This window comes from Filicampus tigris, chromosome 10 (genome assembly GCF_054856515.1).
Source record: "Filicampus tigris isolate MCC_2025a chromosome 10, RoL_Ftig_1.0, whole genome shotgun sequence".
NCBI lineage: Eukaryota > Metazoa > Chordata > Actinopteri > Syngnathiformes > Syngnathidae > Filicampus > Filicampus tigris.
In genome coordinates, this window is record NC_141226.1 from 16,071,570 (window position 1) to 16,085,234 (window position 13,665).

At 38.5% G+C, this 13,665-nt stretch overlaps 1 protein-coding gene and 1 long non-coding RNA gene across 5 annotated transcripts in view; one reads left to right on the top strand and one right to left on the bottom strand.

The window, feature by feature from the left end:
- Positions 1-1,153: 1,153 nt before the first annotated feature.
- The window catches only part of dpp6b (dipeptidyl-peptidase 6b), an 80,701-nt gene continuing 68,189 nt past the window's right edge, over positions 1,154-13,665 (bottom strand). For all 4 annotated transcript variants that reach the window (XM_086043369.1, XM_086043368.1, XM_086043370.1 and 1 more), the window contains exons 8-26: positions 13,199-13,319; positions 10,480-10,634; positions 10,260-10,357; positions 10,041-10,167; positions 8,853-8,891; positions 8,658-8,765; positions 8,496-8,587; positions 8,363-8,410; positions 8,156-8,268; positions 7,176-7,223; positions 6,982-7,080; positions 6,824-6,893; positions 5,529-5,723; positions 5,379-5,433; positions 5,199-5,301; positions 4,717-4,772; positions 4,539-4,611; positions 4,373-4,446; positions 1,154-4,027 (exon numbers count right to left, since the gene is read on the bottom strand). In XM_086043369.1, the coding sequence (XP_085899495.1) occupies positions 3,881-4,027; positions 4,373-4,446; positions 4,539-4,611; positions 4,717-4,772; positions 5,199-5,301; positions 5,379-5,433; positions 5,529-5,723; positions 6,824-6,893; positions 6,982-7,080; positions 7,176-7,223; positions 8,156-8,268; positions 8,363-8,410; positions 8,496-8,587; positions 8,658-8,765; positions 8,853-8,891; positions 10,041-10,167; positions 10,260-10,357; positions 10,480-10,634; positions 13,199-13,319 (1,821 nt within the window). In that variant the 3' untranslated portion in view covers positions 1,154-3,880. The remainder of the gene's footprint in view (positions 4,028-4,372; positions 4,447-4,538; positions 4,612-4,716; positions 4,773-5,198; positions 5,302-5,378; positions 5,434-5,528; positions 5,724-6,823; positions 6,894-6,981; positions 7,081-7,175; positions 7,224-8,155; positions 8,269-8,362; positions 8,411-8,495; positions 8,588-8,657; positions 8,766-8,852; positions 8,892-10,040; positions 10,168-10,259; positions 10,358-10,479; positions 10,635-13,198; positions 13,320-13,665) is intronic.
- LOC147141056 (uncharacterized) lies at positions 8,185-9,077 on the top strand. Its single transcript, XR_015088412.1, has 2 exons — positions 8,185-8,433; positions 8,520-9,077. It is a non-coding gene; the product is annotated as an uncharacterized LOC147141056 (long non-coding RNA).

Below are 13,665 nucleotides of genomic sequence, written 5' to 3' on the forward strand. Positions count from 1 at the left end.
TGTTGGTGTTGATTTCATTAAGCAATGTTCATTATTGTGCTCAGGTGCGAGGCCCCAGGCATCCAGAGCAAAAGTAGGGTTTCACCGTAGGGTTAGGGTTTCAAATAAGGATGTGAACAACTAAGGGTTTAAACCTAGGGTTGGGGTATCAAATTACGGTTTTAAACTAGGGTAAGTGGTTCAAATTAAGGTATTGAACTGGTTAGGGTTTTAAAGTAGTGATTCAAAGTAGGGTTTCAATCTAGAGTTAGGGTTTCAAACTACGGTAAGAATTTAAATAGAGTTAGTGTTTCAAAGAAGGGTTTGTGTTTAAAAAGTAGGGGAAGGACTTCAAAGTATGGTTTCAAACAAGGGATGGGTTTCAAATTAGGGTTTTGAATTTAGGTTATGATTTAAGTAGGGTTTCAAATTATGGGGTTTAAAATTAAAACTTAGGTTTAGGGTTTCAAAATAGGGTTTTAAAAGTAGGACAGTGTTTCAAAGTAGGGTTTCAAATTACAGTATAGGGTTTAAAACTAGGGTTGGAGTTTCAAATTAGGGTTTTAAAACTACGTGCGTGTTTCAGAGCAGGCTTACAAGATAGGGTTAGTGTTTCAAAGGATTTTAAACTAGGGTTAGGGTTTCAAACTAGGATTGGTGTTTCAAACGAGGGTTTGAATTTAAGAGTGGTGTTTCAAACTAGGGTTCGTCTTTCAAAGCAGGGCTTTAAAATAGGGTTGGGGTTTCAAAGTAAGGTTACGGTTTCAACTATTTAGGAGCGGATAGTTTGACCACGGAAAAACCTAAGCGTGATGCCTGACCGCAGTGAATTACGAGAGTTATTGAAGGCACCTCACGCCGATTTGCGTGCGAGCGTCATTTGTGATTGGCGGAGAATGAGGAAGCGAGCTGGCTACACACGTGAGAATGTTATTGCTGTTAGCGAGGTTTGTGTGCTGTCGTTGCCGTTGGTTACGACCGACAGTACCCTGTGGAGTACAGTAGTTGCAATAAACTTCCAAAATAGAACAACACATTCAGTACATTGTTGAGCGCTGTTATTTTTGGCCTGCAATGGTGCTGCCGTCCACTTGAGAGCGCTGTTTTCCGTGCCACAAATTGGTTCCACCCATGTGGATTAGGAATGTGGGAAAAAAAAACCGCCGCCAAAGTGTAAGGTTCGAAATGCTTTATGTACAAGTTGCACATACAACAGAAAGACTCCAACAATGTCTTATTTTATACACTTTGTACATTTGCTGACTACAAACCACTGACGCTAAGTAATTTGACTTGTAGAGAGAGAGTTTTAGCCATTTAGCACACAAAATTCACAACATAATGAGACTTCAACATGGAGGACTCTTCGGAGAAGCTGATTGTAAATCTACATTTACAAACCAGTATATCTTCCACGCACATTGCCAAATGTACCCATGTAAAATATGTTTACTTTCTCCCGAACAGACAAAAAAATAAAAGAATTAAAATAAAATAAAAAAATCCCTCACTTCCGTTATCAAGTGGGCTTCTAACATTGAATGTCCGCCCACTTTTAAGGCACGGTGACTAAAAAGAACACAAAAAAAGTGCACGCTATTGAATATTTTTACACATTTGATGGACTACAACATTGTGCCTTTGATCTGTCAAACTGATGCAGCACACAAACGTACAAAGGAGTATTATGGCCACCCTTTAAATAAATATTCATTAGAGTCCTGGACTTGCATGTTGCCATTAATCACAGTCACTTACGGGAAAAAAAATGTGTATGTCGATTAAAAAAAAAAAAGGTTGTATACTTTGAAGATTGAATTAATGATTTGATGCAAATGAAGTTTTAATGTCATTATAATAAACCGTACAGTCATACATTTTTCGGATTGGTGATGCAAATTATAAAAACATAAAAACATTCTATATTTCCAAGATTGAATATTTTTAAGATTTAAGTTGCAATTTTATGATATAGTATGTATTTTTAAAGATACAATATATTTTAGAGACGTTTAGAGATTATTTTACGGCAATTTTATAAGAGTACAACTGTGTATTTTTGAAAATAAAATTCTAATTTTAGGAGAATAAAGTAATTTGCTGTGCGCTTAAGATGAAAGTCACAATAAAGTTGTATATTTTTGAGAAAAAGTTTGTTGATTTTCCAAGATATAAAGTTCAAAATTTTTGATGATAGTCATAATTCTTAAGAGGATAAAGCTGTATTTTTAGGAAAATTAAGTTGCATATTTTTTTCGAAAATAGAAAAGTTCATTTTTGGATAAAAAGTTGTATATTTTTAAGAATAAAGTATATTTGAGGAAAAAAACATCTAATGATGCCTTTAATGTTGAATTTGAATGAAGAAAAAACATACTTTCAAGATGAAATATCTATTTTGAGAATTAAGTTATAAATTCTCAAAAATGTACTTGTGTCTTGAAAATACAAACATTAAAAAACAACAACTTTGCTTTAATATTACGACGTCAATCTCACTGTGTAATTATTATATTTTCCTTTCAGTTTCGCCTTAATACTCCTTTGTACAAAAGACACACAGCACTAATAGGGCAGAAAACACCAAACAGAGTACTGTACTTGTGAACACAACAACCAGTTAATTCATTGGCAAGGTCACCAGAAACTGACAGTTCAGTCTCCATGTCGATAGGGGGCGATATTTTATGCTGAAAAGTGCTGGTTTCCTGAAGGCGATGTGTCAGTACTCTTTCACCGCTCCACCTTACACTAAATTGTGGAAAACAGCGTACCATTGAATATTAGCCCACTTTTATTTTCAATGTATACTTTCATATAAAACCTATAGACCACACGATTAGGTACACCTGCGCCTGTCTCATGGCATCCAAAACAAAAGTCCTATTCAAAATTGTGCCGTTGCAAAGATAATACTGCTCAGTTTTGATTTACATGGGTAAAAGGTATTGGTTGAGTATACGGTTTAAAAAATATATGCAGTAGTTACCTTAAAAAAGTAATTTTTAAGTGACTTCACTGATTACTGGACGTTAAAAGTAACATGGCATCACGATCATCACTCCCCCAGATGTGAAAAACTAAATTAAGTATAATAAAAGTGAATTGACTGTAATAGTATTTGAGTTTTTATAGCATAATAATTAATACTGTCCAATATGTTACTGCATTATCCATTTACTAAAAAGATCACATCAAACTATTGATGTGAGCTTTCATAACAGGATGCTGTTGTTTTGTTTTAAATGTTGCTGTTTGCTTTGTATTTTGTTTCCTTACTGTATCTAATGTGAAAGGAAGCATCTGGTCGGGCTGGGTAATGATGGAAAAATTAATAATCAAGATCATTTTGATTGATCTTGAAATCATGATTAATAAACACCAGCCTAACACTTAAAACCGGACCCATGAGGGCAATCGTAACTACGATAGATGTTTGTCAACCTGAGCAAAATATTAGGAACAGCTGTCAGTAAGATGCAACCACACTAATAAATGCACTGTGTAAGCTATCAAAACTGAGCATTAGAATCCATGTAAAAATATGACAGGTTTTGTTATGGAGCGCATTAGATTGTACCTAAGAATTTTTCCGCTGAGTGTATTTTCTGGCCTGCAGGTTGTCAATACTCCAGCAGGTCTTTACTGTTAACCGAGGATTTTCCATTTGTCCTCACCAGAGGCTCCATTAACAAGTCCAATTCTTTAAAAGGTGCAGGGAGATCCGTTCACTTTCCCTCTGGTGGGGCAGCAGCCAAGGACAGCAGGGAGGGTGGAAGCCAAGCCCCGTCGCAACGTGCAGGTTGGGCACTTCACACTCGGGTGCGCTTTATTTTGTTACGCGTTGCATATTGTGCTGTGTGAACTGGCCAAGGGGGCGGGGGCGGCTCGGCGATCAGGTTTAGCTGTCGTCCTCGTCCACATCCTGCTGCTCGTCCTTTGCCACTTCGGGTAGCCGGAAGCACTCCCCGAAGAAGTTGACCAGTGAGCGGCTCAGGTGCTTCTGGGTGTCTTTGCTGTGCAGGAAGTGGCCCTCGTCTGGGTAGATCTGATCAGGGGAACAATTTTATCACTTAAGGATTACAGACGACGCTGGACCGCAAATAGTGAAAATCCGCGTAAACTCACACCTATTGAAATACATTGGCGGGAAACAAATCATTCTTCCAAAAACGCTGATAAACATTCAATATGTGTTTTCCACAAACAAAACAGTGGGACATGAGGAAAAGCAAAAAAATAAAAATAAAAAATAGCTCAACATATTGAAAAAAAAAAACAAATCAGCGAATATGTGATTCCGCAGGGAATGAAGTGTTAGGTTTGTGTATAAACTGACAATGAAGATAGTCCATTTGAAACCTCATCAGTAAACCCAGCACACACATCTCACCTGAAGAGTGTAATTGGCCTTCTTGCTGATTAAATGGTTGATAAACTTGGCCGTGTGCTGAAAGTGAACTTTTTCTATAGACAGAGAAAATGATGACACAGTAAAAACAAAACAAAAAAAACAACAACTTGACTTTGTTCGAGCATTGAAAGGAGTCATTAGATACCGTCTGCGGTGGGGTGGATGATCAAGTACTGCTTCTGCACCAGCTGACCTGCTCTGTGAGCTAAATTTGACATCTGAGGGACACACAAAAAAAAACGCTCATAGTCATAAACATACTCTTACTTGATGAATGATTTGGGGATAAAAAAACAAAACAAGACAAGACATTAAAGTGATACCGTGTATACTCTGGAATCAGTCTTTGAGCCCAGGTATCGTTCTGAAAATGCCGACACTGTGGTTCAGAAAGAGGAAAAAAAGGTATTGAAACGGCACATAATGTCATATTTGGATTATTTTATTCATAATTATTATTTTATTAGTTTATTTGGATTATGTACGATAAAATATTTTCTTAAATGATCTTAACATCTTTAGTAGTTCATTCATAAATATACCTGCACACTTGACTCACTATTAACTCATTCAGTGCCATTCACGAATTTACTTGTCTTTTCACAGTCCAGCCATTGAATCCCAGGAAATTATTTATATTTTTTTCAATTTTTTTTCAAACGTTATTGTGAAAGAGGGTCTGAAAATGTCTAGCAGTGAATGAGTTAAAAAAGTAACTCAAATTTTATTAAAATTTTTTTTTAGCAATTCCGTTCGTATCAAATCTGGCACGGAGACCGGTTAGGGAAATAAAATCAAGTTTCACCGTAAAGCTCGAAATCTGTGATGGGCGAGACTGCGGTTCCACATTTAAGCTGAGTGAACTCATCTGAGCTCAGCAGCAGTGTGGCTAAATATCCTCCATAAGCCTGCACAACAAAATTAGACGTGTACATTAGATTTACTTTTCGACCGAGAATGACCTTGCTGAATCACAAAGTATTACCTTTCCATACACTCCCATACGCGTCTTGTCAATGTAAGGCTCTTTGGATATGAACCTGGTAACGAAACAGGACACATAAACAAATGACAGTTTTTCCTTAAAAAACGTTTTTTAAAAAATGGATTTTTGAATCCACCAAAAATGTCGGACCTGAGCGCCTCCAGCTGGTCCCTCTCCTCCAGCTTCCCTAACCTCCGGTGCACTTTGTGGAGGAGGTTGGTACCCTGGAAGCCGCTGCCGTGACCGTCGAAGCGGATGACCACGGTGCTGAAGCTGCTCACCAGAATGGTGGCCCAGTCCACCTGGAACTGCTCAGTGACCATCTGGCCGCCGGGCGTCCCGTCGCTTTGTTTGCGAGAAGACAAAGTCCAGCTCAAGATGCATTTCCGACTCAACAGACAATCCAGCATGGATTTAATTGATAGATGTAGCTGACCAACTGAAGATTACAATTCGGTTCGGCTCGAAAAATGACGGACTGACGAATGACGGACGGGTACCCAGTCTGCTGACCCATGACGAATGACAGACCAGCAAAATTTGGTGAAATGCCCAACTCTGGTTTTTGCTCTTTACAATGGGCAACAACTACTTTTTGCTTCGTGTGGAAAGAAGTGTTTAATCAGGTGCAGGCATTATCTCAGTAAACATTGTTTTATTGTTTTTACGTCTTAATATTAATATTACGAATTTTTGAGAAAGATGTGCAAATGTTACAATATACTGACACACACACACATATACATATATATATATATATATATATATATATATATATATATATATATATATATATATATATATATATATATATATATATATATATATATATACACACATTTTTTTAGATTTTTTAATTTTTCAAAGTTGTAATGTTATGAGAAAAAGTTATTTGTAATATGAAAATAGTCAAATTTTAATGATTCGGGTGAATTTAAAAATACAACTTTTTAATATGACAGCTTTTGGTCTACAAAGGATGCACGCCTTCATTCTGTAGAAAAAAAAAGAAAAAAGAATTTTAAAAAAACTAAACTAAAACTAAAAAAGACTATTCCTATAATAATGTGCCTTTTGTGTTATTGGCTGCAAGTCGCTATAGGTAAGTATGCAGTTTTTTTCTTTTTACCAATATAACAACTTATTATAAAATTAAATTGTGGACCCCCACGATATTGTTCATGGACCCCAAAATGTCCCTTACTGGACCCATGTTTTACAAGCCTTGTCACATGCCAATTTAGTTCTTTGAGATTGTGGGTTCTCGCTTTTAAGATGTTCAAAATCAGTACCACGCTCAAGCGGTTCACTAGGTAAACAATAATTTTGTGCGGGGGGAAAAAACCCCATGAATGTTCCACTCATCTGATCTCAGAGAACTCATCTCCCAAACAGGGGGACGATAAAGTGAGCGCGTGTAGACATTTGCGTCTAGTCGTACTTACACCAGCAGCAGTAAGGGGTAATGGGCCGTGTCTACAAATCCAGCTGGCTTCAGAATCTGCATGGTGAGGGCTGCAGCACACACACAACAGTTAATGGAATGTTATTTTTTTGGAAGCCGGGACAGTACTATAGTTGTCAGGGGCACGCAAACGCCTACAGTAGTCGTCTATGGTGATGGTCTCGTACTCCACTCTGGGCATCTGCATGTTGCTGTACGTGGTGTTGACTCGCTCGTTTGTCTCCACGTCCAGCAGCTCTGCACATAAACACGCCACACAAGCTGTGCATGATCGTCGTCTGCGCATGAGCTAAGTTACTGCAAATATAAAATGTCTCAGGCAGGACACTTACTCTGTTTGTCTTCTGTTCTGTAGATGGCCACACTAGGAATGTCAGGCCCTGTGAGGAAGAGTTCAGATTTAAAAAAAAAAAAAAGAAAAAAAAAAAAAGAGGCAGTTTTAAGTCATGGCACGACAGAGGTCATTTATTTCTTTATTTTACAGTACGTTTAATCGTTGCCGTTGGCATCTAATGGAATATTTGACACCTGCTAATCAGAGCAATTTTGATCTATGCTGTCCAATGACAAGCACCCTTCATCTTCCTTTTTCTTTTTTTTTTGCAATAATTGCACCACACAGCCTTATTTTCATTTACTACAAACAGTATGGTAAAAATAAACAAATCCTAACAGATATAGTAATATATAATAATATAATATAATAAATTAATAATAATGTATTTTATACATTGCAATAATATTACATTACTATACAATTACTTATTGAAATAAGATCAGATAATTTATTCCAAACAATAAAGTGTTCAATTGAAAATGTAAAAAAAATATATATATATATATATATATATATATATATATATATATATATATATATATATATATATATATATATAAAATGCACCTAAAATGTGCATCTAATGATGCCTTCGAAACCTGTAAAAATAGAATTTGTCAAGCCGTAAGACCTATGCCGTTTATTAGCTGGAGTTTTTTAAAAAAAATTTTTAATAGGCACTCATCAGAGCAAAAACGTCAAAAACTCTCAGTAATATCATCCGCTAACAACTCGAGCTAAACTTAACTCCTCCCGGACATACAAAGATTGTACAGCAGGTGAGATGTGCCCCTTCTACATGCTTGCTTGACACCAATTACTACTTTCCTCTAAGCCAGGTCTTCTGTGGCATCTTGTGGAATAGACATTACAGAAAGATCACAAAACCGCAAATAGTTTTGAATACCCCCCCCCCCCCCCACCCAGAAAAAAAATAAAAAAATAAAAAAACAATCTGTATTGGAGGCGACTCACCTTTACAGCTGAGTAGGAAGTAGCGCATGTTGTGACTGAATGACACGTCCACATAGCCGCACTTGAACTGGCAGGACAGGCAGCAGCGGTTGAACGGCGGAATCGTGTCCGTGCTGTACAACGTCATCATACGCACGTGACTCAATGCTACTTTCACACTAAATCCCTAACGGCACTCACATAGCAGCGGGCCGAGGAAGCCCCTACCTGTACAGGTGTCTCCGTTTGGGGTCGTCCTCTGTGCTCAGGAAGTATCTGGAGAAAAAGCCGCCAAAAAAGTGAGCGCCCATAGTCTGAACCTTCCTTGCAAACGTGCATGCTAGTAAACCGCCAAACGGACATGAGGTTCCTCTGGTGATTGTAGGCCAAGATGTTGGTGACGTCCCAGTCTCCCGAGGTCAGCGATTGAAGTATGTCCAAGCTCGTGTTTGGCTACGGCGATCGCAAAGTCAACACCCAACCTCGGAGGAGAAACATACTGCACAACTGCGCGATACCATACCATGGAGGTGGACATAGAAATGTGGAAGAACTTCCCTCGCCCGCCCTGAGGAATTGCTCGCGTGAAAAAGAACTTGTGTCCGTCGTGTGAGAAAAGCGGCGCTTCGTTCTGTAAACAGGGAGGAAATTGCGCTTATTTACACTTTTAGTCCACATCATCTTGTACTGTATGTGTGCGCTGCAAAATCACACCTACCTGTCTGTGCAACCAGCTTGTGCTCTCATCTTCATGTTTCTAAAAGTCACATTCGAATATTGTTCAAGCTTTTCATTAGGGAAATGGCAAAGATAAGGCTCAACTTTTGACGTATACTCACACCCAATTACAATTTGGACCATTGACTGTGCGTTTGAAGTGTTTGGGTAATATGCTGCCCTCTACTGACTTGGAGGATAAATTAAAATACATTTTGAATGGCGAGTTCACATGTTTGTACTTTTACTATGCATTCTTTTTGGTGAAGAAATTATCCCGCGAGAGATTATGTTAATGCTCAGAAATGAACACAATTTGGGGGCTTGTTCCCCCCCACTTAATGACACTTCTTGTTCCCCCCCACTTAATGACACTTCTCATAAGGCTAAGTCAAAATGGCCCAAGGCATCTGGAACACTATTTCTGTTCTTGAGAAACAAACCATGAATGATTGACATTAGGGCTGTAAGTAACGGTTATTCGAATAATTGATCAATGTTTCGATTATTTTTTATTATTTAAAAAGCATGGTTAACTTCCATCCCTTTATTCAAAAGACAGGGCATTATTTCAAAGGGACAGTGCAGAAAACGCAGGAAAAAAAATATGACTCAGTTACCTGTTTGGTTCGGTGAGATGCCAAAAAAGAGGCAAAATTGATTGATCATTGTTTTCCAAAGTTAAAGCAAATGTTATATTTTGATTCTACACAACTATTATCAGCCTGCTTTCATGGAGGACGACGGAAATTGGATAACATGATGAGATAAAAATGTTGGACATTTGACAATTTTTGATTAAAAAACATAACGACAAATAGATTACCAAAACTAATTATCGACTAATAGGATCATCGATGAGTTGTCGATTAATCATTGCACATTATAATAATAATCGCCATCTCCCTCCCATTCTAGTAGTTTTCCCTAATTCAATTGGAACAGCTGAGTAAATTACAATTAATATGATAATAAACTGTCAATGTCCTATACACATAACACATTTCTATTCTTTGGCTTTTGACTCCACATGAGACTTTTCGCGCTGTTTTCCGGTGTCTACTGCATACAATAGTTTGCGTTTGAATTGATTGCTTTCATCGTTTTTGTTGTTGTATTTGTGCCTTGTTACAGCTGTAGCCGTTCTGAAATGCGCCATATAAATAAAGTTGTATTTTATTTTGCAAACCTTGATGCAGACTCCCGTGGTAGCCTCACACAGTGTCAATATGGAGTTGTTCTGGGCTCTGTTCAGCCAGTTGACAGCCAGTTTGGTGCTGGTGGCCCATTTCACCATGGTGATGTAATATTCCCTCCTGGAAAAAAACAAAACAGGGACAGTCTGGACAAGCCGCCGCCGGGCTTGGCTACTTGAGCATATTAATGACGCCTTCAGACGGTCTCTCACCCGATTCGGGGGTCATCGGGTTTCTTCATGACCACAGTGTGCAGAGGACCGTTGAGGCTGACCACTGACAGGTGCACCACGGGGTTTTCCTCCCCAGCCTGCAGAGGCGCAAAGGAAAGCAGATATGTCCGTCTGGGTTTCAGGTGCGACACCAAAAGCCCAGCGTGCGACCGGTTTCGCTGTTAAACAGCGACATCAGCATGCCAGTGTCGCGGGTTACCTTTGGGTAGTGGTACTCTAAAGTGTTGGGATATGGCGTTCCCGTGAAGAAGGGGACTTCCATCTTTGGCACCAGCGTGTCGTTGATTGTCATGTAGGCCAGACGCAGGCTGTCGGGAGACCACCAGTGGGCCTTGTAACTCTGCAGGATCTCCTCTGGGGAAAAAAAAAAGCAATACAACAAATAATAATGTACAAATTTTGAATGATGGGAATATGTCTTGAGTGTGGCATCATGAAAATATTGAGAAAATGTAACCTACGGTGGGAATAAAAAAAGGTACTATTAAAAGATGGATATTGTCACATTTATTGAAAATGTGGAACAAATCAATATGAAATAATGAAAAAAAATACAGAAATGGAAAATGATCATTTATAGTGCGTAAAAGATATGCTATAATACAGAAGTCACCAACGTGGTGGCCCCAGAAGGACCTCCTGAGTTTGAAAAAATACCATCTCCGGTGATGGGACATTGTGATTTGCTAGGATAGTTGTAGAAGTGATCATTGGCAGAGATTTATAGAAAGGAATTGTGTTGCACATTGATGTTTTCCTAGTTATTGTGAGAAATAATGAACATGATCGGTGTCTTCCTGTAAATTAATTTCATTAATTATTTGTGACCCTTCATTATATATAATTAAAATGTTAACATATAAAATAAATAAACATTTGAAAATATTCTATAGAAAAAAAAAAATCTGACGTGTCTTGTTCCAATTTATGAATCCACTGTTATAGAACATTAACGTGCCATCCAGCAGGGGGCACTATGGCTTTATGAGAAGCAGCCTGTTGATAGCCCCTCTTCATCTTTTGCAAGGGATAAAACATCATCAGGAATGACCGTGCGTCTTGATTTATGAAGGTTGTTTGTATATATTGAATCACATAAAAGCGTATTGGCCGAATGCTGCGATATTATGCAGTGCTTCAAGATAGTCGAGTTAATTGCAGTGCATCAGTGTACAGTACTGCAATCAGCTGGAATCCAGGAGGAACAATTATTCGCATCATCTTGGACGCTCAGAGCAGCTGGCACAGCGCTCGCACGTTTCCCTGGGTTGATGTCTAAAAGTTGCCGTCGGAAAATAAAGTGCAAATAAATCATGTTTGGTTTGTGCGGCTCAAGGGTGAGAGCAGCACAGAGGGAGAATACAACCTAACCTTCACTCCGTGTGTGTGTGCGTGCGAATAAGCTGCATGATTTGTGTTGGGGTGATAAAGCCTTACGAGGCAGCGGGAAGAACGCCACAAAACAAATCTTTGCACGGTAATGAAAATGGATTACGTCTTTCATTGAGCTTTCTGGGGGCCACAGAAAAGAAATAATCCTATTAATAAGGACACGATTAGAGCCGACCCCCGCTGCAGTTCACCAAAATTACAGATCCTCCCTTCATAACTGGCATTTTTGTAATTGCATTACACATTCATAACATTCGGTGTTTATTATTAAAAGCCCCATGGGAACGATAACAGTCGCCATTGACTGGTTAAATGAACCTAGACGCTTTATCATAAATGACAGCGGGGTGCTAAAAACCACAAATCTATTAGCAAAATCCATGTTGACTATAAAAGAGACGCCGCAAAAAATAAATCATAATCAAAATGAAAATGTTGCGAAATAAATGATCTATTTTTAGATGAGCAAGAAAATTATTAGTCATGGTTAGGAAATTCTTTATAATACACTAAAGACCTCAGTGCCTCGCCATAAATGCATTGCCAGTCAGGTCAGTGTCACACTACAAAATTTGGAGTCGAGGCCACTTTAAGTGGCTACATTCAATGCTTGCTGTACACGAATATCACTTGCAAGAGCAGCTGTGCTGAATCTGTCAGTGCATTTTTTGCACAGACAACAGAAACACTTTACAAACCACTCAACATTCCTTTTATTGCAGAAGACTGGAGTGAAATAGACTGAATAAATATGGTGCTATACAGTACCATGTAGGGATGTAACGATGAATCGAAAAACGATTCGAAATCGATTCGCCCCGATTAATCGATTGGATCAATCAAAAATCTAGTTGATTAAATTAATCTAGAAAATTATGTCTTGAAACGTTTTTTCCATTCCAGATACATAGCACATTTTGAATGTGTAGATCAAATGATGCTTTTGAGCCAAACATCATTGTGTTTGTGGATGGCTGCAGAACGACACTAGTGCACAGAGACAAGCATGGTAGCAATTTTTTAAAAATCGAATCGAATCGAAAATCGGGAACTGAAAATCGAAAATCGAATGGAATCTGGGCTTGAGTGAATCGTTAAATCCCTAGTACCGTGTGTAAAATATTCTTCTTACTAGGCTTTACACGATCAGGATTTTGGAGGAGATTTGTGAGGGGAAAAAAAAACAACTCATCACCGATCCGATCAAAAGATGGACCAATCTAATTTAAGAACTTGTTTATTTACTGTACAGTCGACCCTCCCCAATTCACAGAGAATTTGGACCAGACCGTCCCACGAATAGCCAAAATTTGTAAATAATGGATGTCCATTATTGGGAAAAGATAACAATTATTCCCAAAATGCTGATAAACATTCAATACATGAAAAATAGGGTGCAGGTGAGTACCTGAACCCCCCAATACCCCGCCCCAAATTATTTAAAAATATTGTGGAAAAATCCAACTCTATATGCAGGGCTTAGCGTGTTAGGGTTGCAATACGGTTCCAAGCGCAGTGAGCAGTACCTTCATAGAGCCAGTCAGCCAGGCCATTGAAGACCACGCCCTCCTTTCCGGTAGAAACCAGGCGGATGGTGCGACTCTCTATTGTTGCTCTGTAGTAGATGTTGTTCTCAAATATGAAGATCTGGATCCAAATGCAAGAAAATGGTCAACCTAAACATACACCTGCATTATCTCATGATATCCAGTTCAGTACAAGAATTCTGTTTTGGCAAAGATAATAATATTCCATTTTAATTGACACAGTCATATGGCATTTAGTACACTGGAGGTGCTCATGCAGGCCCAACAATTTCATAGACCACTAAAGCAGGTGATCTACAGTTGCCATGGACTCTACATTATATGTTGTTGCTTTCCTGATGCAAACGTTGCTTTTGATCGGCTTCGTTAATTGTGAAGGGTAAAATCAAACTTTGCCAACTGAAGAAATGAACTCTTCTAATTAGCGTTATGCTAAAAGAGATATA